We start from the raw sequence: 26,777 nt of genomic DNA on the forward strand, positions 1-26,777 counted from the left end.
AAAATTTAGAACCTCTTTTTGAAGGCTAACCACTTTAGAGATGGGAAAGAAACATAACCAAAATTTAGAGCATAGCATTTCCCAATCTTCTTGAATACTTCCTACGGTTAGACTATACCATTGTTTAGCTCTTCCCATCAAAGAGAACAGAAACAACTTCCATCTTAAGGTCTTGTCAGACATGCCAGCGATACGCAGCATGCACAAGTCCGTTCAAACTCTCATAGGTGTGAGTATGGATTTTCGTTGCCTTCTCCTGAGAAGGATTGACCCCAAATCAATTTTATTAAACTCATGCGCAGCTCATAACCAAGTGCTATGATAGGCTCTAAAGATTCTAGTGGTTTTAGGCTTACGCTTGTGGGTTTAGCATATTGATAGATAGGAGTGGAGTCCATGCTAAAAGAAAAAGTAAAACAAAAAGAAATAATAAAAGATAAAAGGTTAAGATAGGCTTGTAGTTAATTTAGCAACCGTTTCCCGACAACGATGCCAGAAAGTTTGTTGGTATATTTTAACACACACAAATAAATCTGCAAGCGCACGGATACCACTGTAGCTTTCACCAGAAGTATTCCAAGTATCGTATACATAGGGAAATGTGTGAGACTAACTATGGTCTAACTTAACTAAGGGTAACAATACTAAGGGTAGCAACAAGGTTAGGATAAATAGGAGCATAGAGAGGAAAACTAAGGTTCTCTAGTTCTGCCTTGGGTAAGCTATGTCTTCTACTATTCAACTAGGGACATTACTAGGGAAAGACACCAACAATGGATGCTTTCATTCACAACTGCGTCCTACGTGCGCTTACAAATAGGAGGTGGACTACATAGGACTCAACGAGGCTATAAGAGTCACCCTCGTGAGCTACCACCGATCCAGAATGCAAGATGTATCCATAGGTAACCAAAGTCTAAGCACCACGCTTACACTACAATTACTATAATTACAACAAGGTCAGAATAAAGCACTCAAACAAGTTGTGAACCAAATGAATAATATAAACAAGAAGCTTACTTGAATTAGAAGTTGATTACTAGAGAAATCTCAGAGGCAAGCTCAGATAGAACTTGGATCCACCAAGGTAGAAGCCATAGAGAGAGCACCAATAGGCCGGCATCTTATCCAAACTCTTCCCTCATTCTCTATCTCATGATTTCTATTTATAAGACTAGATCCTATGAAGGACTAATCTTCTCTTGATAGCTGGCTATGATCCTAATGAGGATAATATGAATTAGAGTTTCAGGATCTGCTAAGAGAGGGGGCCGGGAGCTGATATATATAGGCTGGAGCGACCACCATGAGCCCTTGGATCAAACTGACTTAAAGAACATCATAGATGCAACCTAGGAGGTGGTGGAGAACTGACATTGCGATGCAGAGGCTAACAGGTGGGCCCAGGGGGAGGGCGGCCTATAGGTGGGGCCGTCTAGCACCACATAGCAGCCTCTCAGCTCTCGCTTTGGTGTGGTGTCCTTTGGAGTCCTCTAGAACCTTCTAGTGCCCGTTTCATAGTGGATAAGCATGATTAATTGTGACATGTAGGTCCACCTTGTTGGTTTTCTAGATAAACCCTGCAGAAAATACATATTCACCAAAACTCATGTAATTTGTTAGTTTAAACCCCTAGACCTTTGTTGGTGATCACAATTGAACCCTTATACATGTTTTATTAATGGTTTATAATGGTTGTTAACTATCGTCAATAGTGAGGATCCACAAATACCATATATATTGAGAGATTTGAGAGTGTCATACAATGGAATCTCTGAGTTTTGTTTTGAAAACTTATAAAACTCTAGAATAATGGTGGAACAATGAACTTAAGACATAGTGCTTGACTTGATCGTTCCGTCTTTCAATTTCTCAAGACCCAAGTGAAGGCTAAGAAGCCCCATGGTTAAAGGTAATATGGGTAAGTTTGAAAATTAGATCAGTCTATTCTAATCTGGAGGAGAATTCTTGATTGAACACTTGTGTACATTTGAGGAATGAAAGCATTGTAGCAACTCCTGATTCATTGCTGAGTTTAGCTTTGCTCAGGGACTAGCAAAGGTTAAGCTTGGGGGAGCTTATCGACGGTCACTAACATCAATTATAAACCATCAACATAACCTGCATATATACTTAATTCCATCACCAAACATAGGTATATGGGTCTAAACTAATAAATTCCATGAGTTTTGGTGAATCTATGTTTTCAGCAGGGTTTATCCAGAAAACTACCAAGGGGGACCTATTCATCAAAGGAAATCGCGTAATTCCATAGTGAAACCGACATGGGAAGGCTCTAGAAGACTCCAAGAGGCTCTCCACCGAAGCGAAGCCCAAGACACTGACATGTGGGGCTGGGCGGTCCCACATGTAGGCCACCCGGCTACTAGGGTCCACCAATTAGCCCCTCGTTGCTAAGTCGGTTCCCCACCGCCTCCTAGGTTGCATCTACACTGTCCTTTAAGTCGGTTTGATCCAAGGGCTCACGATGGATGCTCTGGCCTATATAAACAGCCCTGTACCCCTCCCTAAGGCATTCCTGAAACCCTAATTCATATTCTCCTCATTAGGACCAGAGCTAGCTATCAAGAGAAGATTAGTCCTCTATAGGATCTAGTCTTATAAATAGAAATAGTGAGATGGAGAGTGAGGGAAGAGTATGAAGGAGGTGCTAGCCTATCGGTGCTCTCTCTATGGCTTGTACCTTAGCGGATCCAAGTTCTATCTGAGCTCACCTCTGAGATTCCTCTAGTAATCAACTTCTAATTCAAGTAAGCATTGTGTTTATATTGTTCATCAGGTTCGTGACTCTTTTGCGTGCTCTATTCTCTACATAAGGGGAGTAAAGTATTAATCATAAGTGTTAGCATGGTGCTTAGACTTAAGTTAATCATGGATGCATCCTGCATTCCTGATCAGTGGTAGCTCATGAGGGTGACTATTATAGCCTCATTGAATCCTTTGTAGTCTACCTCTCGTCTATAAGGGCAAGTAGGACGTGGTTGCAAAGGAAATCATCCTCTGCTAGTGTCTTTCCCTAGTAATGTCCCCAGTTGAATAGTAGAAGACATAGCTTACACAAATTAGAACTAGAGAACCTTAGTTTTCCTCTCTACGCTCTTATTTATCCTAACCTTGTTGCTACCCATAGTATTGTTACCCTTAGATAAGTTAGACCATAGTTAGTCTCACATGTTTCCCTATGGATACGATACTTGGAATACTTCCAGGTGAAAGCAACAGTGGTATCCGTGTGCTTGTGGATTTACCTGTGTGCGTTAAAATATACCAACAGTGGCCATGATTCACTTGTCGTGGATCCATGGGCACATTGTCATCCACTTGAGAGCCATCAACCGACCTTGCAACCACCATATAGACCACATCTTCACACGTGATGGAAAGGCAATCGACTTTGGGAGCAAACCATGACCCTATGATGCAATGGTGGTGCATTGCAAGGCCGGCCAGTGCCCCCACTAGGCCACCCAGTGCCCAAGGCACCTCCACCGCCTCTCCATTGCCTACAAATACCCCCCAAGCTCCTTAGTGCTATAAATAGTGGTGTTTCACATAGTTGTAAAGCATCCCAAGTAGAATAATTCTCTCTACTCCTAAGTCTAGGTTAGTGCTCAGAGTGAGAGTGAAGAAGTGAAGAGCTAGGAGCTTAGGAGGAGCCCTCAGGAGTCTCTCTATAAGCTCTTGTAAGCTACGCTTGCTTTCTATTTATATTTCCTTTAGTACTTGTCTTTATTTTTAGCATTTACTTTCTTGCAATTAGAGTAAAGTAGTGTTGTGAATATTTCTATCATATCTTGTTTAGTTAGTAAGTTTCCAATATATGGGATCCTCATCACTCATTGGTGCTTTGATCTTAGTGTGAGATTAGAGTAGTATCAATTAGTGTAAGCGTGGTGCTTGGACTATAGGGTACCTTGTGTTGTGGCTAGTTCTCTAGATAGATTGTGGTAGGTGGTAGGTGGTAACAGCCATGTCCATCCTCTGTATTCCACCATGTTGGAATTAGTTATTAATTCATAGGGCTCGTGGTGCTTTGTGCCTAATCAACCTTAGGGTGAGTTTAGGGTGGGTATACCCCGAAGTATATTCATTGCTCACTTGCTAGACAATTGAAAGGATTACAATTAAGATAGTACTTCATTTATCTTCACCTACTCTATGACCCTAGTAGTAGTAGTCTTTCTCATTTTATTATTTTAGTTAGTTTAGTTTACTTTCATTTGTTCCATTGAATTCATGTCTAAGAAATTCATTTGAACTTAAGTGTTCATTTATCTAAGTCATACTACGCGTTCTCTGTGGAAATAAATACGATACTTGGTTTACTCCCAAGTGAAGTGCTACATTGATATATTTTGTGTGCTTGTGGAATTAGTCCAATAGTCATAAGAAATATTAACAACTAGAATCACATTCGATCTACTTTTCATTCGCTAAATTCCACAGTAGATCGATTTCATACTCTGATCCCAAAGGTTCCACGCTTAGCCCTAGAACCTCCACGCCCTAGAATCTCCACGCTCAGGCCCGGAGCTTCCGTGTTTTGACTAGTTTCATGAAGTTGATTAAGTTTTAGAAAAAGGCCTATTCACCCCCTCTAGGCCACTTGCCATATCATTTCAATTGTATCAGAGCACTTAACCGTGTGAGGAAATGGCAAGTCCTAGAGAAAGGGTACCGAAGGAAGATGGAGAGGACAACTTTGAGGATGTCCCTAGTGAAGAGAAACCCAAAGCTCCTAAGGATAATCCCACAATAGTGCTTGAGTGACTTCCAAAGCTCAAGCTTGGTGCTAAGGGATCCTCCAAGGGAGACAAGCAAAGGGACAAGAACAAGAACAAGGAGAGGAAGAAACACAAAGCAAGAAGAAAGGTGTAATCAAGCCCACAACCAAGTAGCGAGTCAAAGAATGGGGATGATGATGAGTACTATGCTCAAAGGCTACCAAAGAGGACACTCAAGTCCAACACCAAGAGATCATATTCGAGTGTATCCTATAATTATGATTCCATAAATTTGCCTACTAACACTCACATCAACATACCCGTGGGCAAGTTACCCCAATTTGATGGGACTAACTTTGCCAAGTGGAAGCATATGATGAAGGCTTATCTTATTGGTCTCCATTCGGACATGTGGAATATTGTGTGTGTAGGTTTTCAAGATCCCATTGATCTAAAAAATCCCACAACAAGAGAGATTCGCATGATACATTGCAATGCTCAAGCTACTAGTGCTCTTCTAAGTGCATTAAGCCTAGAAGAGTATAACAAAGTGATTGGTTTGGAGATTGCTAAGGAGATTTGGGACACTCTTCACCTTGCATATGAAGGAGTTAGTAAGGTAAAGAAGTCAAAGATTGATCTATTGATGGCTTAACTCAATAGGTTTGTTATCAAGGATGGAGAAGGCCCTCAAGAGATGTTTGATATATTAAAGGTGATAGTTGGCAAGATTAGAGGCTTGGGGGATGACTTGGATGATCATCATGTTGTAAAAGTAGTTAGAAGCATTTGCACCAAGAAACCCAACACTTGTAACATTGATTAGAGAGAAGAAGAGGTTTGAAGAGTTCACCCCTAGTGATGTCCTTGGAAGAATACTCACTCATGAGCTCATGGAGATGGAGATACAACAAAGGAAGAAGTTTGGAGAGCTAGAAGCAAAGATGGAGAACTTGAAGGTCAAGGAGGTAGCTCTCAAGGCAAACAAATCAAACAAGGCCTTCATCTCAAGCAAGCCAAAAAGATCAAGATCAAACAAGGTTGAGACGGTTGATTCATCAAGTGACTCAAGTGATGATGAAGATGATGAAATGTCTTCTAGTGAGATTGGTGATGTTGCTTTGTTCATGAGTAAGTACAAGAAGGGGTTGAAAAGAGAAGGGTACAAGTTTTTGAAGAGAAGGTTCCCCAACAAGCAAAAGAGAAAGTGTTATAATTGTGGAAGCATGGAGCATTTCATTGCTGATTGTCCTTATGAGAACAAAGAGGACAAGAAAGACAAGAAGAAGCACTACAAGAAAGATGACAAGACCCAACACAAGAAGAAGAACTATTTGGGTCAAGCTCCTATTGGTCATGAATGGGATTCAAATGATGATAGCTCAAGTGAAGAAGAAACAAAGAAAGTTGCAACAATTGCTATCAAGAAGCATTCTTCTTCACCAAAACTCTTCACCAACTTGACCGATGATGAGAGGTCTACACTCTTTTGTCTCATTGGCAAAGAAGAAAAGGTAAAACCTAAATCCAAGCCTAAACCCTCTCCTCCACCTAGTAATGAATCCAACATAGACTCTAGTGATGAATCTAGAGATGATCAATGTTTTCTTAAATGGTAAACGGTCTTTACACGGTCGCCCTTCGTTTAGCATTTAAGATGTTTACACGGTGTTTAAACAAAGTTAAACGGTCTAAATGGTTTTGTACTTTAAAAAAATACATATAATTATATTTGTGCATGTAAAAAATCAAGTATTCTAGCATTTATACATATTTATCTGAGTAAAAATCAATTATTTTGGTATGTATATATATTTATGCATGTGAAAAGAACCAAATATAGATATTTATGCATGTAATATATCAAGTGTACACATTTCTAAATATAATAAACTTAAGTATACAAATTTATCAATACAAAACTGAACTAGATTTACCTCGTGTTCGCCTAAATGGCCGTTTAAACAACTGTTTAGCCCATTTAATGATGTTTATCTCCGTTCCGTTTAGGCCGTTTTCCCATTTTTTGACCATTTAAACAGTCAACCGTTTAATTTCTATTTACCCCATAAACAAAATAGTTTACCACCATTTACCGCTTACTGGCCGTTTAATCCGTTTAGGCCAACACTGGTGATGATGAAGTAAACAACTTGGTAAAATGGACAAAAAATCTAAGAACTTCATAGCCAAGGTGGTAGATGAATTAGAGAGAATTCAAGCTACTATTGCCAAACAAGAGAAACTCTATGTTACTTACAAGAAAGCTCTTGCATCGGAAAGAAGTGAGCTTGAGACTTTATGTTTGGAAGTTGACCAAGCGGAAAGTGTCATAGCTACCCTAAAGGATGATCTAAATACTCTTCAAGCAAAGAATAATGCCCTCAAGACAAGAAATGAGGAGCTTGAAGAACAATTTATCATCTTTTGGGATAAAACATCACATCCTACGAAGGCAAGTGAGATCTTTAATGCATCTACTTGCAAAGATTGTGATAGATGCTACAATGTTGATTTAGAAGCTTGTGCTACTAACCTTGCTAATATGGAAGCTATAAAGAAGGAAATTGCGAGACTCAACAATATCATAGCTAGTGGGTGCAAGGATGATGCAAGCAAGAAGCCCAAGTTCATTCAAGGGAGACATCCTTTCATCAAAGATGGTCTCAGCCACAAGAAGGGTGCCTAGACCGGTGAAAAGAAGATGGTGAATGGAGTGTCTTGCATTAGGTTCAAGAAGGAGACCATTGGTGAGGTGTAGTCTGAGCATAACACAGAGGCTTCGCGCATAAATGCAGAGGTTTCGTGCCTTGGAGGTTCCGTGCCAAAACATGGAGGTTTTGGGGTCTGGCAGAATAGTGGCACCAACAGAATTAAGGTGTCAGTGTAAAAATGTGTCGATGCGCCTAGCACACAGCAAGCTAGTAGGATCTGCTTGATGGAGCAAGGCTGGAGATCCGCTTGGCTTCAACGCAGGGTTAGCCGATCCTACGAATTCCTCTCGAGGCATGCTAGTCAATTTGATCTACAATTGACAAGGAGAGAAAGTTTATTAGTAATTTAAGGTGGAACATGCCAGTTTTGTATAGACAGTTCCAAGTGTGCCACTTCGGGAGCAGACAAACGGGAAAAATCGACTAAATAGCCGATACGTGAAGAAATCGGCTGTTACGAACTATAAAGCTCATGGGTTGTAATTGATTTTATGTTGACAAGCATAATGCACACAGATATAAGTAAAATTATCATCTAGGTGGGTATTACCAGTTGAAAGGATCAAGATGCCCAAGAGGGGGTGAATTGGGCTAATTACAAATTTCTTTGCAATAAACAAATCCTATGGTTAGCCCAATTAACTCCTTGTGCCTAGAAAGTGTTTCTATTGATCTAACGCACAAAAGTTTAGCACCCTAAGTTCCAATCCTACTCTAGCATGCAATTCTAGGAATGTAAAAGACAAGTATTGAATTGCTCAAAGTAAATGCTTAAAGTAAAGAGAGGAGAAGGAAAGCGGCGATGTTTTGTCGAGGTATTGGAGAGTTGCCACTCCCCACTAGTCCTCATTGGAGCACCCGCGCAAGGGTGTATCTCCCCCTTGATCCACGCAAGGATCAAGTGCTCTCTATGGGTTGATTCTTTGACACTCTGTCGTGGCGAATCACCCACAACCACTCACAACTTGAGTTGGGTCACCCACAAGCTCCGCCGGATGATCACCAAACTCCCAATCACCACCAAGCCGTCTAGGTGATGGCGATCACCAAGAGTAATAAGCACAAACTCTCACTTAACCATGACAAGCCTAATGAGAAGGGTGGATGCACACTTTGCTACTCTTGCTTCATTAATGAGGGCTCTCTTTGGGATTCTCAAATCTCAATCACCTCACTAGGACCTTACTCTTCTTGGCACTCTCAAACGTGTCTCTTAGCTATTAGAATCAGCAAAAGTACCCCCACACATGAGTGGAGGTGATATTTATAACACCGACTGAAAAATAAACCATTATGTGCCTCTGCGGGGTGACCGGACGCTCCAGTCATGTTGACCAGATGCTCTGATCAGTACACCCCGAACTCTAGTGGTTAAGTGTTGACCGGACGTGTCTGGTCATGTTTTACCCTCACTAGAACCTTAGTGATGTCTTGCTGAGCAGCGTCCGGTCAGTAGCCAGAACCTGATCAGCATCTGGTCAGCATTGACCAGACGTGTCCGATAAGGATTCTCCCTCTCTAGGACCTTACTAGAGTCAACTGGACGCTAGTCCTCAGTGTCCAGTCACTTCAACTCTCAGTGTCCGGTCACGCTAGATGATTTCACCTTGGTCAAATGAACTGACCGGACCCTAAGCCAATGTCCGATCAAATCGGAGCCAACGTCCGGTCAGTATTTGACCCTCCATTCACTTTCAACTCTCGATCATATGTGAATGAAGTTTGCTCCATTGGATCTAAGGGTTGTCTTGGAGCTACCTAGTGCTAGTTTTAACAAGTGTGCACCACACCTAACTCACTAGACTCACCTAGGTCAAGCTACCCATCCATACCCCCCTTAATAGTATGACCAAAGGAAAAACAAAGTCCTAAGCTACTCTAAGTGTCTCTTCAACTCCAATCGACACTTAGAACTAGTCCATCCTTAACCTTGTCGTCCATCCTTTGAAAACTGAAATGATTTCCATCATAGGGGCATGACCACCATGATTGCCCAATTGATCTCCATTACCGTGACATAACTTAATTGCCTCTGCAAAACACACATTAGTCACAGTAATCACGTATTGTCATTAATCACCAAAACCCAACTAGGGGCCTAGATGCTTTCAATCTCCCCCTTTTTGGTGATTGATGACAATACTACCTCAAGTATGTGAAAGAGATGAGGGTTTTAACATGCTTGGTTCATATAAGCTTTTAACAATAAGAATAAAAGTGTTTGGCAAGCTTATATGACCCAAGCCAACATGATATACTCAAAAGATATGAAATAAGCATGAGTACAAGTAATGAAGCTCATTTGCATCGGAGTAAAACATGGAAGCAAAGCAAATGAGCATAGCACAAGTGATATGACATATAAAGAATTCAAAGTAGAGAGCACACATGTCATATATCACGATCACGTAGATATCACTATCACATAAATATAGTAGTAAACATGAATGCATAATGTATCACACAAATAAAAACTCCAAATGTAATAGATAAGCTAATATAATAACTAAGCTCCCCCTAGATATGTCGTTCCCCTTAAGGCTAACATACTTGAACCCTCTCCCCCTTTGGCGTCAAACAGCAAAACCTAAGGGTTAGTCGGCGGGGCTACAGCAGACGAGTCGGGCGCTGAGGTACAAGGAGCAAGCTAGAACTGGTTACCATCATCATCTGATCCTGAGCTCTGAGCTGTCTGACCCTCTATAGCTAGTAGTGAAGCTAAAGCAGTCTAGGTTGGATCAGGAACTAGAGCTGTTGTAGGCTATGCTGGCATAACTGAAGCAGCTGGCTCTGATGATGCCACTAAGGAAGGGAGCGTCTCTATAGTCTCGGTAATAGGTGCAACTATAGAAGGACCTAGGACTTGTAGATATGGAGGAGTAGGATGCCCTGTCAACTCACTGAAGGAAGCACCAAGGCTCCTAGAGACTAAAGTGTCTGGCACTAGCAGCGACGATGTCTGAGCCAGTGTGAAGCCCGTCTAAAGAGGTGTGAAATGCGGGGCTATCACTGGCGAAGCAAACCACTAGGAAACCTACTTTGTAGGTGAAGCATACTATGCTTGTGGTTGTCCCTGACTCTAAAGCCCACTAGGCTGTAATGTTGGAGTCATCGAAGTGGTGGCAGGCTGACCAAGCTAGGGTGAAGGCTGTGGCAGTGGAGCTCCAATCGCTGTCACTACATGTTGCATGAATCCGAGAAGCTACTGTTGTATGAGAAGCTGCTGCTAATGCATGGCCTACTACTGCTGCTGTAGAGCCAATGTCTGCTACTGAATAGCTAGCTGTTGTCGCTAGAACTCATCCTGCTGAGTCTGGAACTGAGCAAATGTAGCAGCTGTCTCCTGAGCCTAGCCTGCCTGGTCCTGCCTCATCCACTCAAGTATAGCAAGGAGAGCGAGGTCTATCTACGGGGCAGGTGGTGCTAAACTAGAGCTATCGGCCTCATGGTCATGTCATCGTGGAGGCATCTGAGGAATGGGCTAGTAGTCACTAGGGTCGCTCATGACCATTCCCTCCTGCTGAGCAAGCTCCTCCTCTATAGCTACAATACCCCTAATAATATCATCCTACTGGGCTGTAGACTCTGGCACATCGGGACAATGGCATGGCTGGCTAGGTGCCTATGGCATGCTGTGATGGATCATCTAAGTCATGTTGTATGCAGGAAATTTTATTGTAGCACCACTGTACTCAGCAAGCATCTCTGGTGGCCTCACAGTAACTGCCCTGTGAATAAGAAAAGTGATCTAGTGGGCATATTGTAGCTACCTACGACCTCTGAAGCCCTCTACAATAGTGTCCTCCATCTCTGACAGAAGAAGATCCTAGATGTCAAACACTGTCTGCTGCATCAGAGAGTTGATAAGCCACAACTGTATGTGAGTCAAGCCCTCGCGATACCCCATCCTCAGAAGCAATGTCCTCCTCATGATAGCCTCAAGCACGTGAGCAGTAGGAGTAAGATCATTAGGGTTCCTACGCGATCCCTCACCAAAGGGCTCTGTGAAGCAGTGGCGAACCAAGTCTGTAGGGGGCACCATACTGCCATGAGGGCATCTAGGAGGCGTTGTTTGTCCATAGCAAACCTCATGTAACCTGATAGGCTACTCCTGAAGCCTGAGTATCTCCCTAACCCTAGTGCTCATCAACCGGTAGTCTCTGCCTCTAAATGCAAAGTGAATATAGTTATGTTGTGGGTCAATCCAGAGAGAAGCATAGAACTAATGAACCCAAGATGGAACATATAATCTAGTCCATCCAATCAAGTCTATCAGCCCCAGCAGATATGCAAGGTAGGGGTGAATGTGCTCTCTAGCTGCTGCAACTATAGACTCAATGTTGCACACCCTCTATGATCTGAATACTGCTCCACTATTAAGATAGGCATTATAGAAATCCTCCTACAAGGGTGTATAGAATCCCTCTGATGCTCTCTCATCCCTCCTAGGTGGAAACCACACCTCAAAATCCATGAACCTCAGCTGCTACACCTGCTTGGCCATGGTGGCCCTCAAGTCAAGATGGGTCACTAGAGGTAGACCTTGTGGTCTAGGAGGTGGATGAGAACCCCTCCACTAAGTGTCTGCCCTCAGTGTAACTAGATCATGGGTACGACTAGAGCGGCATAACTGTGGCTGAGGTGCCGGCTCTATCTCCTTGGCCTACTCGGCCTGCTCACCCTCCTGAGTCTACTGTGCTGGCTGTGCCTCCTGAGTCTACTCTGCTGCCTGTGGCTACTGCTATGACTCCCCCTAAGGCTGACCCTCATCAATGGCAACACACCATCCTCCAATCATGAGAGTCCCAACTAGACCACCATGAAGGCGCTCAACTCGCTCAAGTGTAGCCCTCGCTTCTAGTGAAAGCTGATTTGCGATCTAGACTCTGCTACAAGCACCTCCTCTCTCGGCATGCTCTATGGCCTCTACAACTATGGCAGCTTTTGTTGTCTCTGCATATGGATACTTGCGCTTCCTTACTGCCATCTTCTTTGTCGCCTTGCCTTTTGGATCTGTTGGCTGGCAAGGTGGATGCCTTGGATCCTCATCACCTGGACCACCTCCGGTGTTCTTGACATGAGCCATCTAACAAGGACTACTGCCTCTGACAAGGATCAACTGCCATTGACACTTTTGAGGCTTGGCCTAAGCTGATTTGCGATCTAGACTCTGCTGCGAGCACCTCCTCTCTCGGCATGCTCTATGGCCTCTACAACTACGACGGCTCTTGTTGTCTCTGCATATGGATACTTGCGCTTCCTTACTACCATCTTCTTTGTCGCCTTGCCTTTTGGATCTATTGGCTGGCAAGGTGGATGCCTTGGATCCTCATCACCTGGACCACCTCTGGCGTTCTTGACATGAGCCATCTAACAAGGACTACTACCTCTGACAAGGATCAACTGCCCTTGGCCCCGAGTTAATTGAAAACTACCACTGACGCCTCAACAGCACCGACTCGCTGCACGATGGAATAGATAGGATATACAAATAATTTTAATTATTCATCTAGAGATACAAAACCCTAATAGAGCAAGCAATTAGGTATGAAATTGAAACACGGGCTTGCTACCTGATGAACCGGCGAATCGACGAGAAGAGGTACGAATGGGGAACCACCGGATCGTGGGCTAGGGTTAGGGTTAGGCAATGCACAGTGGCAGTGGAGGCTTTGCGGCATGGAATTAGTCAAGCACTGAAGCTAGGGTTGTGAGGCCACTGGAGCATGCTAGGGCAGCGCTAGAACCTAGCACGGCAGGGCACGATGGCGTGGGATTATGATGAGCTCAGGCGTGGACACGGCAATGCGGGCTTGGGACGGCGCGTGGGAGTAGGGCGGTGGTGCTGGCATAGGGGGTGGCGCTACGGTGGCGTGGCGTGAGCAGGGTGCGGCAGTGCGGGGCATGTGGCGGCATGGGGAGGTGTACGGGCTCACGGTGGCGCAGCTAGGGCACAGGTGCACAGGAAGCAGCGGCTAGGCTGGATCATGGTGATGATGGTGTAGGTAGGTCAAGGACACGTAGCAGCTCACGATTATAAAGGTCCCCAATGGAGTTGGATAAGGAAATAAGAATAGAGATCAAAATCCACATGACTCCTATTGACCGGACACTCCAGTGGCAGTGACCGGACGATGCCACCCAACGTCTGGTCGATTCTAGAGAGGTCCAATTCCTCTAGAATCATGACCAAACGTGTTCGATGGACACCGACCAGGCGTAGCCAAAGTCCGATCAATACATCCTTCGTCTTCTCCACACGACCGGACGCTGAAATGCCTTTTGACCGAACGCTGAAAGGCAGAGTCCGGTCACTCCTTCGCAGCAAGTTCACCTCCTATGAACTGACCAGACGCTGGACTTTAGAGTGCGGTACAGAGTCCGGTCACTCTTTTTCTAGCAAATCTTCAAAGTTCTTCGTGCTGCCTGTTGCTAATCAAGTGTAACACCTTACGTGTTTAAATACTAAAACCTGACATGTCATCATACACATTGCAAAGCATTTGGCATTTGGTGAAAACTTTGAGATGCATACACTAAAACAAGTTTATATTTATGTGGTATGTGTTGAATTATATTGTTTGACTCAAGTTCAAAGTTTGCTTGGATTTTAAATTTTCGAGAAAACCCTGATTTTCAGCATTTAAATCCTACCCTAAAAACTCATTTCAAAATCTAAGCATATTTTGGGGTTGAGCCCAAAAGCAAAAGTGTAGAGCTTGACAAGTTATACAAAGTTTGTTTTTGGAGTTTTCAAAGTTGTTATGAAAAATTTGGAGTAATTCGAAAAGGCGTAATTCGTTAAATTTCCCCTATTCAAATTCAAAAGTTCATTTCAAAATCTAAACCGAATTTGGGGGTGGTTATAAAAGAAAAGTTGTAGAACTTTTGATTTTGAACAACTTTTATTTTTGGAGATTTTTGAGTTGTTATAAAAATTTGGGAGTAATTTGACTTTCAAACTGGATGGCAATTCTGTAATTTTGATGAACAGTGTTCACCGCTCTTGCTACATGGCCGGCGACCGTCTTCGGTGTTCCAGGCGCGCGCGTGGTGGCCTTGGCTTCGCGCTGGCATGGGAAAGACTCTGCCATGGCTTCTCCTTGCTTCCTTGGCCGTCCTATAAAGCTCTGGAGCTGTCGCCGTTCTTCTTTTTCCCTTGCTCTGTTTTCCAGTCGCCGACGCCATAGCTCCGGTGAGCTCGCATCGTCTCCCCAGTGCTGTTGCCATCTCGGTAAAGGCCATTCCAGTTCCATCTTTTTCTTGCGCATCCACCCAACCAACTGTGGTCGATTGATTTCACCGGGAACTCGCTGACCATGCTCTTCTTCCTCGCAGTCGGCAACATCTCCGTCGTGGCAGCGCCGTCGTGGCCAGCGCTCTACGGTGAGCCTCTGACCTTGTGAAGCCTTGTTTTAGCTTCTCCGTGATGCCATGGTGCTTCGTGCCCGGTTGATTGACTATTTTGTCCACCACAGTAGTTGGAACATCGCTGTCGTCGTAGCTTGCTCCGCCGTGGTTGCGGTGAACGTCGACCCATCTCTCCGTTGGTCCTCCGGCTCGGTCATCGACTCCAGCGTGATTGGGGTGAGCTCTTGAGTCTTTATGGGCCATTTGTTTAGTCGCTACCGGCCTTGTTTCACCAGCATAGCGCAGCCGTGCCACCGTGTCCACCATGGCCGTCGGCAAGCTCATGCACTGCTGTAATTAGTCTCGATAGTACACTCAATCGATGCGGGGTGATGAGGGGAGTGTGTTGGTACTCTCGCTGTCGCCGTTGGTCTCACCGACGGCGAGAAATCGCCAGTCAGCGCCATCGTTGTCGTAGTCAGCGCGGGAGGAAGGGGATGACAGGTGGGGTCAAGGTGTCAGTGACTCAGTGATTTGAAAATGAATTTTTCCTTTTTCAGAAATGATTGAATAGTGTATGCTTTTGTTATTTTTGTGTAGAATTGTTTAGAGCTCCAAAAATTATGAAAAGTTTTGTGTGACCTCTCTATGATGTATATTATTTAGGAAAAATATGAAATGTTGTTTTTCAGTACTATTTGAATGTGATAAAAATTGCTTAATTTATTAATAAATGGATTTCCATGATTTTTCTAGGCTTATTTAATTGTCCAAAAATTATGAAATTTGTTTTGTCACTTACTTATCATGTAATGAACATTTACAAAAATTTTGAGGTCAATTGGAACAAGTTGATTTATTTCATAATTCTTAATTAATTAATTAATTCATAAAAGCAAATAGTAACCTTTAGTGATTTAGGTTTTATTTGCATTTTTGATTGAGTGATGTCCTTGGGTCATTAGTTGGTAATGATCCTTGGCAATTGATGTAAGTAGTACAAAAAAGATTTGGTTAGTTTGACTTGTAACAGTACCGCAAAGGAAAGTTATATTCAAATTGTTAATTTTTGCATCCATCATCGAACGTCATGTTTCATACTTCGCATCATGTTAAACATGGCACTGTTACTACGTGTAGTGAATGAAGGTGAACATGTAGTAGTTAATCAAGTTGTGGAGGAGGTTAATCCATCTGTTGAGGTTGAATCGAATACTTGTGAAACATCGCAGGAACCAGACTTTTCCATCAACGAAGGCAAGCCTCGGATGCATACAACCCTACCTTGTATTTTACAAATTGATTTTGCTTTTGCTTCTTTTTACTACATTAAGTGATTAGGAGTCAAGTACAAACCAAATTGGTACATTACCAACCTTGTTATTCCATATTTACCATATTACCAGTTTTAAATTCGTATATGCCTAGTTTTGCTTAGCTATGCTTAGAACGATGAAAGTCGGGTGATTACCTATCACTTGCAAGTTTTAAATGGAACTTTGGTTACTTATGTAATCATGTGATATGGGAATGTGGAGTAATAAATCTAGACCGGGTGGACTCAGTGTGTGTGAGCCACAAGACATGGAGGTCTTGTGAGCGGGTACTTTCCGTCAGTGTCGATTAAGGTCCATACCGTTGTTGAATTGCATGAGGTGAGACTTTGTAGTACTAACCAGATACTCTGGTAAGCCTTAACTTGGTGATTCTAGTACGAGAATGGCTACTCATGCACTGGGAGTGGAGAGATGGTGGGAATAGCATGTACCCACGTGGCCATGGGCTAGATTGGTGGAGTACTGTATTCTCGGGTGGCGCTGACCCGTTCTTGTTTTAGAGGATTTGAGTGTAGGTTGGTATATGTAGGGAGGGGACCTGCATATGTCATGTGGTCTGGAATTCCTAGCTAGGTCTTAATCGGTTCGAATCGTCGTTGCTCCTCGGTTATGGAGACTCAACTCACTATTCATCATCGTAGTATTAATAACTAGAACTTTAGGCTGGTTGAGAAAGTGTTGGATATGAAGTTTCATGATCTCCATACGGATCATGTTAGCTTTGTATATGATTTTATGAAGTTATAAATGTCAAATTAAAGAATTTTTATTAAAGAGCTTTTACGCAAAATAACTTTGATTATTGCTAAAGCCATATCTTGAATCCCTGAGCCTGCATTCCTGAGTTTATCAGTTCTTATTTTGGTTAAGTCTCGTTGAGTACTTTTGTACTCAGGGTTCATTGACCCTTGTTGCAGGTGAGCCTCATGAGTAGATCTGTTTTGGATCATGCTGCATGACGGTTGTTCCTCGTGATGATGATGAGAAGTAAATGTGTGGCCCTTGGGTAGGGCAGTTTCATTGTGTGTTTTGTATTATATTATAATGCCACTCCACTATTTTGTTTTGTAGTAATCATTGAACTTAGTTGTGAGGTTTGAAACTACTATTTTGTAAATTATGTTATTATAAGACTTCTGCTGTTTTTACTCTGGTGCAGATATTTGAATAAATGTTGTAATACTGCAATGACTCTGTAACATGATCCTGCTCGGAAATCGTGGATGATTCAGGGTTCCCCGAGGACACCTGACAGTCTTCTTAAGTTACCGAAAGCATATGCACAGATGTCAAAGGTTGTCGGATAGTGACAGGTGCATGTGGGCCCTATAATTTAGGAGGTTCTGCCACAGAATGGTATCAGAGCGATCATTGCAAGGTTTTTGTTGTATTGTTTTACAAAAAACTTCAAAATGATTTGGATGACTAAATTTAACTTGATAATTTGGTCCAAATTGCTTCTGACTTATCTTATTTCTTTCTCACCATTCCTTATTTGATTAAAAAGGTTTTGTGTGGTGGAGTAGTAATCTTACTATGCCCTATATAAAAATAAATATTGTTTATGTGCATTATAAACTTTGATGTTTTTTATCGTAAGAACGATTCATGCATCATGATTAATTTAATAGTTACTTTCTTCACCTCTGAGTCTAGAGTTGAGTAGTGAGTCTAGTTTGAGTAATGTAATCCATCATAGCTGCTGTTTAGACTTTGATCAAATGATCTTATTTGGATTAAATTGGCTTCCTATAGTATGGCTCGTACCAAGATGACGCCCCATAAGTCCACTGGACCCAAAGGAGTTCCTCGTCACCAACTTGCCCCTAGGAATGATGGTGCTAGCAGTAGCAGCTCTAGGCCTAATCCCCAGGCAGAGATACAGAGGATTTCTATAGAATTAGCACAAGCTACTAGAGATAGGGCTTTGGATGCTATACAGGTAGGAGAATTACAGGATCAATTGAGGCGTCTCACCACCACGCACAGGAACTACGAAAGCATGTTAGTTCGTATGGTGGAGGGAAGGAATGAAGCTTGGCATAGGGAAAATGTAGCTAGAGCTAGAACTCATGAGCTAGAATTCTATGTAGAAGATTTAGAAGAACATAATACTTATCTGCATGAGGAAGTTCATAGGCTTAGCAATCTACTAAATCCAAATCATGAGCCCCAAGCTGATGCAATGGACCCTGGTGTCATCCTTGCCGATGATAACGAATCAAAAGAGGAAGAAGAAGAAGATCCTGAAGAATTAGTAATGATCAATGAAAGTGATGGTGAAGGTGGTAATAATTCCAGAATAGATATCGAGCCTAAAGTTTGAAGTAATCATGGAAAGGAGTAGAGTTGTATAATAGTTAGTTATAGTTAAGTTATGTAGTCTTGTTTTGGTACTTACAGGTTCTGGTGTTTATATTAGTAAACCCTTTGTAATGTGTCTAGAGTAAGCTTTTGTGCAATTCAATAAAGGCTTGTGAATAAAGTTTGGTTTGTTATGAGCAGATGCGTCATACATGGGGTTCGTATATTCCTAGAACTTCACAAGACAAGGATGGTATTCCAGATCCGCCACCAGTTCCAACAAATCTGGCGGATGCGATAACCGCACTTGTCAATGTGACGGCCGAAAATTCTCGTTTGCTTCATGAGATAGCTCAGAGTAATTAGAATCAGATGCACGGAAACTGTGGTCACCACCATAATAGACAGGAGGCTACATATGTTGATGTTACAGACACAAGACCACCGGTGTTCACCAAGGCAAATGAACCATTGGAGGCTGATGACTGGCTTCGAACCATGGAGCAGAAATTTGATCTTATTCCATGCACGGAGTATTAGAAACCTGCGTTTGCCGCTCAGCAACTTAGAGGAGCAGCGAGTGCTTGGTGGGCAAACTTAGTGGCTATGCAACCAGCTGGCATTCCAATAACTTGGGCTGAGTTCCGTACTGCATTCAGAGCCCATTATATCCCTAAAGGAGTTATGGCTACGAAGCTGGATGAATTCCTTGCTTTGAAGCAAGGAGATCAAACAGTGATCAGTATGTGGGAAGATTCAATCACCTATCACAATATGCATCTGAACATGTCAATATTGATGCCAAGAAGAAAAGGTGGTTTATGAGAGGCCTGAATACCAAGCTACAAACAATGATGACAACTTGTACTAATGTTACTTATCATGAGGTAGTAAATATTGCAATTGCTTCAGAGTCAAAGTATCGGCAGCATAAGGAGCTCAAAAAGAAAAAGAGTATGCCATCTGGATCTTTTGGGGGAAATCAGAAGAGGCAGCGGGTGATTTATCATCTAGTACATCATAATCGTCCTCCTTATCATCTGCCGCAGTCCCAAGTCAAGCAACAGTCAAATGTCCGTCCTGCTATAACCTACCCGAGTTCATAGTCGACCAATGCTCCTGGTGGCAATGCTCCAACGTCCCAGGGTCACAACTATCCATTTTACAATTGTGGAAGGACTGATCATTTCTCCAGGGAATGTCCATATCCCTAGCAGGCTAATCAAAATTATCAAAAGACCCCTACCAATCAACAACAGGGTCAGGCACCAAACAAGAACCCCAATCAGAATGCTCAGAAGGGCAAAGATGAGAGGAAGACAGGACGGGTGTTCTATATTCAAGCTAGAGAAATTCCAGAAGGGGAACCAGTGATGATGGGTATGTTTCCTGTTGCCAATCACCCTGCAGTTATACTTTTTGATTCTGGCGCATCGCATTCATTCATCAATAGAACATTTGTGGTAAAGCATGAAATTTCAATTGGGGCAATAAATGAAAGTTTCTTTATATAGTCACCCGGGGGACGTCTGTGTACTAAGGAAATGGTATACTAGGTACCCGTAAACCTAGGTGGGCATATTTTTCCCACTACCATTATTATCCTTAAGGATTAGGATATAGATGTAATCTTGGGAATGAATTGGATGTATCAGCATAAGGCTGTTATAGATGCTTTGAATAGAACTTTAAGGGTAAGTTTGCCTGATAGTACTTCTCAACTTCTCATCCAACTTCCAATCTTTAAGAAGATTAGTGGGCAAGATATGTGCAACTGCTGTCAAAGAAATTAGAGATATCCCGGTAGTGTGTGAATTTCCGGATGTGTTTCCTGAAGATTTACCCGGTCTACCACCTGATAGGGATGTACAGTTTAACATAGAATCGTGTGGTCTAGAATTCCCAGCTATGTCTTAATTGGTTCGAATCGTCGTTGCTCCTTGGTTATGGAGACTCAACTCACTATTCATCATCGTAGTATTAATAACTAGAACTTGAGGCTAGTTGAGAAAGTGTTGGATATGAAGTTTCATGATCTCCATACAGATCATGTCAGCTTTGTATATGATTTTATGAAGTTATAAATGTCAAATTAAAGAATTTTTATTAAAGAGCTTTTACGCAAAATAACTTTGATTATTGCTAAAGCCATATCTTGAATCCCTGAGCCTACATTCCTGAGTTTATCAGTTCTTATTTTGGTTAAGTCTTGTTGAGTACTTTTGTACTCAGGGTTCATTGACCCTTGTTGCAGGTGAGCCTCATGAGCAGATCTGTTTTGGATCGTGCTGCATGACGGTTGTTCCTTGTGATGACGATGAGAAGTAAATGTGTGGCCCTTGGGTAGGGCAGTTTCATTTTGTGTTTTGTATTATATTATAATGCCACTCCACTACTTTGTTTTGTAATAATCATCGAACTTAGTTGTGAGGTTTGAAACTACTGTTTTGTAAATTATGTTATTGTAAGACTTCCATTGTTTTTACTCTGGTGTAGATATTTGAATAAATGTTGTAATACTGCAATGACTCTGTAACGTGATCCTGCTCGGAAATCGTGGATGATTCAGGGTTCTCCGAGGACACCCGACAGTCTTCTTAAGTTACCGAAAACATATGCACAGATGTCAAAGGTCATCGGACAGTGATAGGTGCATGTGGGCCCTATAATTTAGGAGGTTCTGCCACATCAAGTCCCAACTTGAATAAGATCCAAATAAACATCAATTGGGACTAATGTGAGTGACCTCTCTCAAACCCTCAAGTTTTTCAAAATATTTTGCCTTAGGCTATAATTCTTTTTTTAAAATAGGCAATAAGAGGGCAATTTTGAAGACAAGCGACAAACAACAATCATGCATATGCAATGCAATACTTGAAAGTAAATCTAGTTGCTTGTCAAGTTTGATACAAGGTTAAGCTTCTTCACACGCTTTTCGGCGGTTATCTTAACCATGTTAGACAAGCCCTATATGCATTACCAAGCATTAAACATGTTGTATATTACAATGCAATGCAAGGGATAACACAAGCTCATTTTTAGTGAAGTTACTAAAATCAAGCACATTGTGCTCATTACGCAATCTATAAAATGTTGTCTCATCTAGTGGTTTAGTGAAGATATCCGCTAATTGATCCTCGGTCCTTACACCTTCTAGTGGTATATCATTCTTTGCAACATGATCTCTAAGAAAGTGATGGCAGATATCTATGTGCTTTGTGTGAGAGTGTTGAACTGGATTATTTGCAAGTTTTACCGCACTTTCATTGTCGCACAAAAGAGGTACTTTTTCTAGAACTACACCATAGTCTAGCAAAGTTTGTTTCATATAAAGCATTTGTGCACAACAAGCACCTACGGCAATGTATTCCGCTTTGGCGGTGGACAAAGCCACACTATTTTGTTTCTTAGAGGACCAAGATACAAGTGATCTACCAAGCAAATGACACCCTCCGGATATGCTCTTTCTATCAACTTTGCAACTGGTATAATCTAAATCGAAATAGCCAACTAATTCAAATATAGCACCTTTGGGATACCAAAGGCCAATGCTTGGTGTGTGCTTAAGATACCTAAGGATTCTTTTTATAGCAATTAAATGAGTTTCCTTAGGATTAGCTTGAAATCTAGCACACATACACACACTAAACATGATGTCAGGCCTAGATGCGGTCAAATATAATAAGCTACCAATCATAGAGCGGTAGAGAGTTTGATCAACCGTGTTACCTCCCTCATCTAGGTCGAGATGTCCATTAGTTGGCATTGGTGTCTTGATTGGCTTACATTGATCCATCTTGAATCTCTTGAGAAGATCTTTTGTATATTTCTCTTGAGAGATGAAGATCCCTTCTCTCATTTGCTTGACTTGAAAACCAAGAAAGAATGTAAGCTCTCCAATCATTGACATCTCGAACTCCTTCGACATCAATTCACCAAATTCTTTGCAAGAATCTTCATTTGATGATCCAAAGATGATATCATCAACATACACTTGACAAATAAAGATATACCCATCAAGCTTCTTGGTGAATAGTGTGATGTTGACCTTCCCAATGGTGAAGCCCTTCTTAATGAGGAAGTCCCAAAGGCGCTCATACCAAGCTCTTGGGGCTTGCTTAAGCCCATATAAAGCCTTGGACAACCTATAAACATGTTTAGGATATCTAGGGTCTTCAAACTCAGGAGGTTGATCAACATAGACTAGTTCATTAATAAAGCCATTTAAAAATACACTTTTCACATCCATTTGATAAAGTTTCATTTCATGATGTGATGCATATGCAAGGAGGATACAGATGGCTTCTAATCTTGCAACCGGTGCAAAAGTCTCTCCAAAATCCAAACCTTCAACTTGAGAGAACCCCTTTGCCACTAGTCTTGCCTTATTCCTCACAACAATGCCTTGATCATCTTGCTTGTTTCAGAACACCCACTTTGTTCCAATGACTCTTGCACCTTTGGGCCGCTCTTCAAGAGTCCAAACTTCATTGCGGGTGAAGTTGTTCAACTCTTCATGCATTACATTTATCCAATCCAGATTTTGAAGAGCTTCTTCTACCTTAGTAGGCTCAAAGCAAGAGACAAAAGAGTGATGAGCAATAAATGAAGCAAGTTTTTGTGAGCGAGTCATTACACCCTTTGATAGACTCCCTATGATGAGATCTTGTGGATGATCTTGTAGTAGAGGTGTATTTCTTCTATTGACCACTTGAGGAGGAGGTTGTGGAGCATCAACATCTTGTGCTTGTACCACCATTTGATCATGGGAGACATGAGTGTCTTCATTTTCTACTCTCCCATCTTTATCACCATCTTGTGGCACACTTGATGAAGAAGGTGGATCAATCACTTGCACATCATCTTCATCATCTTTAGGCTTGATGTCTCCAACTAGAATGTTCTTCATAGCCTCCCTCAATTGTTCATCACCTACATCATCAAGATTCTCATGTGCTCCTTGGGAGCCATTAGATTCATCAAATTCCACATCATATGTTTCTTCAACCAAGCCAGTGGCATGATTAGATACTCTATATGCTTTGTACTTTGATGAGTAACCAACAAGAAAGCCAATATCACAATGTCTTTGAAACTTCCCTAGGTGTTGCCGCTTCTTGTAGATGTAGCATTTGCAACCAAACACCCTAAAGAAGGAGACGTCTGGCTTCTTCCCATTTAGCAACTCATAAGGTGTCTTGCTAAGGAACTTTTGAAGGAATAGGCGGTTAGATGCATAGCATGTGGTGTTGATAGCTTCCGCCCATAGAGCTTCGGGGGTGTTGTACTCATCAAGCATTGTTCTTGCAAGCGTGATCAATGTCCGGTTCATCCTCTCAACTACACCATTTTGTTGAGGAGTATATGTTGCGGAGACCTCATGTTTGATTCCAACTTCATCACAATAAGCTTCTATGTTTGTGTTGTCAAATTCCTTCCCATTGTCACTTCTTATCTTCTTTAGCTTCACTTCAAATTCATTTTGAGCTCTCTTGGCAAACTTCTTGAAGCAAGATGCTACTTCAGATTTGTCATGAAGGAAGAATACCCATTGTCGCAGAACCGACCAATTTATAAGAGTACAAGTACAATGGTAGCCCGCAAGCGGTCGCACTATCATACTTGAACCCATATAAACTCGGTAGTCCATCGAGTACCACGATGGGTCACGATAAACGATTTACAACAACCAAGATCGTACATGATTCAACATACATATCACATATTACATAAAGTTCATAGATACATTTTCATCATCAGAGTATGAAACCAAGTTATTACAAACTGAGTTTGATAGATAAAAGCGGAAGCAAATTAAGTTTGAAAGTAAAGTTGCCAACATAGTTTAGTACAGTGCCAAGTAGGATCACAGTCCACAAAAGCAAAGATAGGGATTAATAAAGAAGCCTGCCCAAGGCTTACTCCTCGTCCACGGTGGGATAGAAGCAACTCTTGCAATAACCATGATACATAGTGCCATCTGCAACAATGGGAAATAAAACCCTAAGTACGAGAAGGTACTTAGCTAGACTTACCCATCATAAACCAAAAATAAAATGACTCCAAGGATTATGCAAGGCTATATAAGTGGAGATACCTTGACCACGTTTTGCATAAAAGCGATTAACTCAGTTATACAATTACGATTCCTTTATCAAGTTAATTATAACTATCCATCTCTAGATTCGCAACTATCCTGTGCCAAACATGTGGTATATCAATTTAAAAGCATACAATAGTAACCATAGCAGGTATTGTAATTCCATATTCATTCGAACCATCATGTTCCATAACACAGTTACTATGACGTTGGGACTAGCTAAGTTTCTCACTATTCAGGAGAGACGGTGATTCGAATCATTTTCAACCAGCTGGGAATTTATTCCTAACACCAACCTAGGCATACCACGTGAAGGCAGCCTTAGGTTACCTTTGGTACAACTCAGGTACACATTTCACGGGTCCATACCGCACCGCACAATCTGGGACACCAAATGCCAGGACGTTCAGGCCTAGCCTGCCCTTGGGCTTAGTCTGATCGCTCCCCGCAAGGAGCGCACAATAGAACGGGGCCCGGCCTGAGTTGAGCTACTCGGCTTCGCGGTCGGAACGAGTTATCTGGCCAGCTAAGTGATAGGCATGCGTTCAATCTTGTCAGAAGCACCAACAACGGTACGGTCCTTAATCGGCACAGATGGAATCACATGAGTCATCCTACGCATAGACTCCGCCCAGCCTCGATTTTCTTTTACCCCATGGTTCTATTCCACGATAGCAAATATAGCCAACCGTGCTCCGGTATCCACCTATATCTCGCAGGTGACAGGACATCACCCGACTTCTACCGGTCTAAGCATGGCTAAGCATATATTCGATCCTGGACCTATACCGATTAAAGGTGTAATATCTGGACAAGGAATTTATATGCATCAAGTGGTTCCATTCAACTCTTATAACCTAATGCATCAATCATAAGTACTGAAGTAATCATTTGTAAAATACTAGGAGACTTAAAATGCTCCGGGGCTTGCCTCTCAGAAAGGAAGTGGGGCGGTGGTCAGGGCACTCCGAAAGCTCTTCTGGGTTCTACTCCTCGCCTTCGGGAGCTACGACTGGAGGATTCTCCTGCTGGTCCCCTTTCTCTACTTTGTCGAATTCCAGCAACGTTATTTCTTCCTCCGATCCTAGATGCATGAATATGGCATAAGATATTGCGAATGCATATATGTTAACAAGTGTGGTATGATGATACATGAAGAATGCATTCTTGCAATATTCTTAACATCATGGTGCTGAAATAATAACAAGTGCATCATGTTCTACTGAGTAGGTGCATATCTCTTCTTGATTATTTAATTAACTACTTCAACCTTTTGGTTACTATACCCAAAACAGCAGCTACTTATTTTTCTCATAACTGGAGTTATACTTATCTAAATGCTGTGATCCTAGAATTTCTAGAAAGCTTATAAAATTGCCTACAACTCTTATTTAATCATAAAAAGCTAGTTCAAACTTTATCTTAACCAAAACAGACAATCAATCCAATGCTGTCCAGAAATTCCAGAGAGCAAGCAATTCAGAAATACGAACTTTAAACAGCTGTAACTCCTAAACCGTTTGACCTATGGTCCTGAAATTTTAACACAAGACATATGATGAAGTTATCTACAACTTTGTTATTAACCATTTTTACAGTAAACATCATTTTTACCATGCAACTTATCAAACTACGGAATCTGTCCGAAAACCTGCTCAATTCGAATTATAAAGCAACAATACTTCTACTTCATATAAGTATTCAAATTTTTACAACACAAAGCCTACCAATAGTTCAAGCATACCAAAAAACATTCAAGAACACTTAATGGTAAGGCCAAAACTATTTATTTAAAAGCATTTATCATTTTATTTATGTACTTAGGTTAAATAATAAACATATACTAAATATGCATCATAAATTCCCCAAAATTTACAGTGCCTTTCTAATGCTACCAAAAGACTACTGTAAAAGTTTCATGCCATTTTACTAAGTTCTATATAAAAATAACAAGACAGAAAGGCTTACAATAGCAAAAATATAAAACCTTAGTGAAAAGTGTCAAGCAACAGATTTCCTATTTTTCTTATGATCCTTATGGTACTAGGATAACCTCCAACAAATTTCATGAATATTGGATTCCTAAATAATTTATAAAAATTCATACAAGGATTACCTATTTATAAAAGAAAAATCTATAACTACAAATCTATACATGCACTGATCCTCAAATTTTTACCAGAGCTCATACATGTCAAGAATAGCTTATCACAAAAATTTCATAATT

At 41.6% G+C, this 26,777-nt stretch overlaps 1 protein-coding gene across 1 annotated transcript; it reads left to right on the forward strand.

Annotated features, from left to right (window-relative positions):
• Positions 1-5,638: 5,638 nt before the first annotated feature.
• Positions 5,639-6,364, forward strand: LOC136515561 (uncharacterized). The gene has a single exon (XM_066509117.1). The coding sequence runs from the start codon at positions 5,639-5,641 to the stop codon at positions 6,362-6,364; it is 726 nt and encodes a 241-aa protein (XP_066365214.1).
• Positions 6,365-26,777: the final 20,413 nt, after the last annotated feature.

Source organism: Miscanthus floridulus, chromosome 17, assembly GCF_019320115.1.
Source record: "Miscanthus floridulus cultivar M001 chromosome 17, ASM1932011v1, whole genome shotgun sequence".
Taxonomy (NCBI): Eukaryota; Viridiplantae; Streptophyta; class Magnoliopsida; order Poales; family Poaceae; genus Miscanthus; species Miscanthus floridulus.

Excerpts from the sequence above, each read along its gene's own strand:
- LOC136515561 (XM_066509117.1), top strand. The coding sequence starts at position 5,639 with ATGGAGATGGAGATACAACAAAGGAAGAAGTTTGGAGAGCTAGAAGCA.